Source organism: Trachemys scripta, chromosome 1 (genome assembly GCF_013100865.1).
Source record: "Trachemys scripta elegans isolate TJP31775 chromosome 1, CAS_Tse_1.0, whole genome shotgun sequence".
In the NCBI taxonomy this organism is placed as follows: domain Eukaryota; kingdom Metazoa; phylum Chordata; order Testudines; family Emydidae; genus Trachemys; species Trachemys scripta.
The window spans coordinates 339,350,042-339,354,333 of record NC_048298.1 but is presented as its reverse complement, the minus strand read 5'-3'; the positions used below and the strand labels follow the sequence as shown (position 1 = coordinate 339,354,333).

General features: G+C 47.9%; 1 protein-coding gene across 1 annotated transcript; it reads right to left on the bottom strand.

The window, feature by feature from the left end:
• Positions 1-1,417: 1,417 nt before the first annotated feature.
• On the bottom strand, positions 1,418-2,353 carry LOC117872273 (olfactory receptor 51G2-like). Its single transcript, XM_034760560.1, has one exon. The coding sequence runs from the start codon at positions 2,351-2,353 to the stop codon at positions 1,418-1,420; it is 936 nt and encodes a 311-aa protein (XP_034616451.1).
• Between the last annotated feature and the right edge of the window lie 1,939 nt (positions 2,354-4,292).

Sequence of the window (4,292 nt, the reverse complement as noted above, 5' to 3'; positions counted from 1 at the left end):
TTACTCAGCCCCTCACCAAACTCCTTTTTGGGGTGAGCATTGGTTCAGGCTTGCGGCAACCCCTGCTGCTTTTCAACGGAGGCCCTGCCCCCATCCCATCTTTTTCCACTAGGCCTTTCCTCCTCCTCTTCCACTTCCCCTGAGGCTCCACTCCCCCACTCTTCCCAGCCTGGGCACCAGCCGGGCCATGGAAAGAGCTATCCTAGGAGCCCAGGCTGCTGTGGGGAGCCCCAGACTCTCCACCTTCCCTGGGGTGCGTCCTGGGAGGCAGGCACACAGGCTGGGGGCCTCCCTTGGGCCCCCCAGGCCTCTGTCCAGGGCAGCTGGAGGATCTGGTGCTCCTCACAGTGGCTCTAGCTCAGCGGGAACTTTTTACAATGGCCCGGCTTTAGCTTCTGGCCTGGAGAGGGGGTGGAGCCTTTGGGCAAGAGGAGGAGCAGAGGGTGGGGCCTCACGGGGGAAGAAGAGGGGCAGAGGCAGCATCACAGAGGGGGTGGGAGTCCTGCCTCTGTCCCTCTTTTGATTTTGAAAAGGTGGTCCCCCTACAGTGGATGGGCTGGGCTGGGATAGGAGCTAGCTGGGCCTCTGTTGGGGAGCTGAGGCCTGTTTCCATCCTTCTTCATTGTTGGGTCAGCACAAATGAAGGGGAGGAGGAGTGAACCTGGGCCTGAGTCACTGGCCAGGACTTCTGTGTCAGATGCTCACTCACACACGCAGCTTTGCTCTGTCACGGTGGGGAGTGGGCTCAGAGAGGTGCTGTGTGCAGAGCCATGAAAGGGGGTAAGGAGGTTGCCTGATTGGCTTCTCCTGAGGCTCCTGCATTAATCATGTGTCTGACATGACTCAGTCACAAGCACCTGGCTGAGGGCGTAGGGGAAGGGTGGGTGTTTGTGCCCCTTGAATAGCCAATGTTCCCAGCTGATGCAGACCCCATGGACTATGCAGCACACAGAGCACTCAGAAAGGACCAGGACTGTGACAGCAGAACAGCTCTGCACTTTTCTTCATGGCCCGTGAATGTTTAACCACAGATGGGACAGTGACAGGCCAGGGCAATGGGAAACAACATCCACCTCCCTTCTCTTTACTGACTGTATCGACAGGAATTCTGAGGTTCGAGCAGGCACGCATACAGTTCTTTGTGAGCCAACATCCAACCAGTCACCCGGCTCTCAACGAACAAATTCACTTTGTAAATGCTGCTGCCTGCCTTGGTCTTCTTCCCCCCGTGCACTGTCCTCCCTCACCAGCCCCTCCCCTATTGCTCCAGGCCTTAAACCCCTTTTGAACATGTCTCTACATAGTGGAGATCAGTAGCGCATGTTGTCTCGGATTTAAGGGTCCAGGATGAAATAGACTGCCGGTATTTTTCGTCTCCCGTGTCACCATAGCTGGAGCAGGATGATGAACTGACCCTTCACTTGATGAACACCCTGATTATCCTCACACGAAGGTGTTTGCTTTTCACACTGTACACAAGGGGATTCATCAGGGGAGGGACAAGCAGGGAAATGTAGCCCAGGAGAATCTGAAGCAAGGGAGAAGAGCCATCCCCAAATCTGTGTAACAGAGACAGGCCAATCATTGGTGTGTAGAAGAGCAGGACGGCGCAGAGGTGGGAGACGCAGGTGTTCAGGGCCCTGAGGCCCTCTGCCTGGGATGTGATGCTCAGCACTGTTTTGAGGATCATCACATAAGAGAGAAAGATGAGCAACGAGTCCAACCCCTCCGTCAAGAGAGCAACAGACAAGCCATAGATGCTGTTTACTCTGATATCTGAACAAGCCATCTTCATGACGTCCTGGTTTATGCAGTAGCAATGGGAGAGGACATTGGATCGACAATATCGGAACCGTTGAAGGAGAATAGGGAGTGGGAGCATTACAGCCACCCCTCTCAGCACACACACCAGTCCCATTTTGCCTATTCTTGGCAGAGTTAAGATGGAAGCATATCTCAGTGGGTCACGGATTGCGATAAAGCGGTCAAAGGCCATCAACAAAAGCACAGAGGATTCAGTGCATTCAAACAAATGGATGAAGAACAGCTGGGCAAAACAGGCATCGAGGCTGATCTCTCTAAATTTAAACAAGAATATACCCAGTGTCGTCAGCATGGTGGATATCGATAAGCCAAGGTCTGTGACGGCCAACATGGAAAGGAAAATGTACATGGGCTCATGGAGGCTTGGATCTGTTTTTATAATGAATAGAATGACTGAATTTCCTACTATAGAAATAACATACATTAAGCAGAATGGAATAGAGATCCAGAGATAGACGTTTTCCTGCCCAGGTATCCCGGTGAGAAGGAACACTGCAGAGCTGAATTTGGTGTCATTGACAGTTGACATAATGTCCTGGGGAGGTCTGAGGAGTCCTGAACTTTCCTTCCTAAAAGGAAAAAGGACAGGAGACTGGATGACGTTTAGCAAGACATCTTTCTACTCTCAGTGCAAGTCTAGAGACTCCCAGCAAAAACATAATCTTGGATTTACACAACAAATAGGAAGATAGGCATTGCCAGAGTGGATCAGACCCATGGTCCATTTAGACTAGTATCCAGTGGCCAGTTCCAGATGCTCCAGAGGAAGTGGAAGATGGCCTGCAATAGGGAGCTTTGAAATAACCTCAACCCACTAATTAGACAAATTCTGCAGTGCAAATCAGGAAGGTTTAGAGCCCATCAAAGAGTTTTTGAAACAATCCTCACTGCTGTAAATAGATTTCTGGTTAGCCATATAAACATCCTGTCCCTCTTTGAATCCTGCTAAACTCTGGGCCCCATTGATGTCTTGTTGCTGGGAGTTTCGCATCCTACTTGAGCGCTGTGTGATTTTACAATTGTGACTTTCCCACAGACACAGTTTCTGGCCCTCCTCTTCTGAGTGTGGCCCATTGTATTATGAGATGTGCGTAAACACCTGGCAAGTGCATGGGGAAAAAACTGTAATTGTATTTATCTGTCCTGCACTGAAGCTATTTATAAACGTGTTCCATTGTCTCTTGTATATACTTTTTAAATTTCTTTACTCCTGAGACTCCAAATTACGCCACTGCCTCTTTGCAGTACATGAGATACCTTCTTAGGCAGGTTTCAGAGTAGCAGCCGTGTTAGTCTGTATCCGCAAAAAGAACAGGAGTACTTGTGGCACCTTAGAGACTAACAAATTTGTTAGTCTCTAAGGTGCCACAAGTACTCCTGTTCTTCTTAGGCACAAGTTCTTAATTCAATAACATTGCCTTGAATGTCATCACCACAAATTTATATGTATAAATTCAATCAGAACAGGACTCTTTTAACTTTCCCTTACCAACTGCTCCGGGGGATACACTCTGACCCCCCCAAAATCCCTCCAAGAGGAGCTGAAGTGCTTTGCCTGGCCTATGTTGACTGAATCGAGAGAGGTCAATCATCCTATAGCCTTCTTTTCATCCTCTCAGGACCTGCATCCTCTCCCCATGCAATGATCTGTAGGTATTTGGCAAGTTACAAGCTAACACAGATAGTTACTTCAGTTATGAGGATGTGAGGATAACGATACATATGGGTGAATAGTGAAAACACTAGGTTTGCACTATTTGTAATTAAGTAACTTGAGCGTGCAAGTTACCTCAGCCCTGCTCATGTAAGCGGTGATGGGTTCAAATTATATACAACCACTATTACACTCTCCTTTCCTGCACTTCAGCTCTACTTTCCTGAAACACAGACCAGTGGTTCTGTTCTCTCAGGAGTTTTTGGAAAGTCTTGCACATTTATTGCAGGGGGATTGTGTTCGTGACCCTAAATGTAAATTTTAGAAACAGCTACTGCTCAGTTACCACCAGGTGGCAGAATCATACAACTCTTCACTGAACAAAGAGTTAATAGCACAAAGCCATTGCAAACAGTATGTGGAGTACTTCTATAATACTTTCTAAAGTGAAAGCCATTAAGCAGTAAAGTTACCACTGCTCCTTCCTGTAGAGATTACAACAATTCTCTTGCTGGCTTTTGATATACAGGCATGTCATGGAAGTTTGGTTTCTAATACTTGTATTACAATGAAAAGTTTTGTGGTAACAGGCATTGGGATCCGTATAGAAAATATCCATTCCCTGAGCTGTCAGTCTCTAGTACATAGTAACCCCAGCACTTGTTATTCAAGCAAGATGATGGTTTGCAGGAAGTGGATTTCAAAGTCAAATGCATGAGTATTCATGGAAATGCACTTCATTGCACACAGGCAAATAGTCTATTGCTCGCTCTCTCTCTGACTATCTGTATATTCTGTGCGGCCTCCTCTTGCT

Bases quoted from the DNA above. Each gene is read 5' to 3' on its own strand.
- LOC117872273 (XM_034760560.1), bottom strand. From the start codon at position 2,353: ATGTCAACTGTCAATGACACCAAATTCAGCTCTGCAGTGTTCCTTCTC.